General features: G+C 58.7%; 1 protein-coding gene across 1 annotated transcript in view; it reads left to right on the plus strand.

Moving 5' to 3' along the window:
- The first annotated feature begins 6 nt into the window (after positions 1 to 6).
- Positions 7 to 516, plus strand: part of SHISA9 (shisa family member 9) — a 184,294-nt gene continuing 183,784 nt past the window's right edge. The window contains exon 1 of the mRNA XM_009886584.1: positions 7 to 479. Within this exon, the coding sequence (XP_009884886.1) occupies positions 157 to 479 (323 nt within the window). The 5' untranslated portion in view covers positions 7 to 156. The remainder of the gene's footprint in view (positions 480 to 516) is intronic.

Below are 516 nucleotides of genomic sequence, written 5' to 3' on the forward strand. Positions count from 1 at the left end.
CTTCTCACGCTGGTGTGTCGGGCTCAGGAGAAAGCTGGCCAGCAGCTGGGGAGCTTCGTGGTGCTCTCGGGAGGAAACCACTCCAGCCTGGGGGAACAGCTAGACCCCTCTGAGCCACCTCCCAGCCCGGACTTCTGCAGGGGCTACTTTGACGTGATGGGGCAGTGGGACCCCCCCTTTAACTGCAGCTCGGGGGAGTTCATCTTCTGCTGCGGCACTTGTGGCTTTAGGTTTTGCTGCAAGTTCAAGAAGACGAGGCTGGATCAAAGCACCTGCACAAACTATGAGACGCCGTTGTGGATGAACACTGGGAAGCCTCCTTCCCGCATAGACGACCCTCTGCACGACCCTACCAGGGATAAAACCAACCTCATCGTCTACATCATCTGTGGGGTTGTGGCAGTCATGGTGCTGGTGGGGATCTTCACCAAACTAGGGCTGGAGAAGGCGCACAGACCCCAGCGGGAGCACATGTCCAGGTAAGGCTGAGTGCCAAGCAGCATGCTCCCCTTCCCC

Source organism: Charadrius vociferus, unplaced genomic scaffold, assembly GCF_000708025.1.
Source record: "Charadrius vociferus isolate BGI_N301 unplaced genomic scaffold, ASM70802v2 scaffold46, whole genome shotgun sequence".
NCBI classification, from domain to species: Eukaryota; Metazoa; Chordata; class Aves; order Charadriiformes; family Charadriidae; genus Charadrius; species Charadrius vociferus.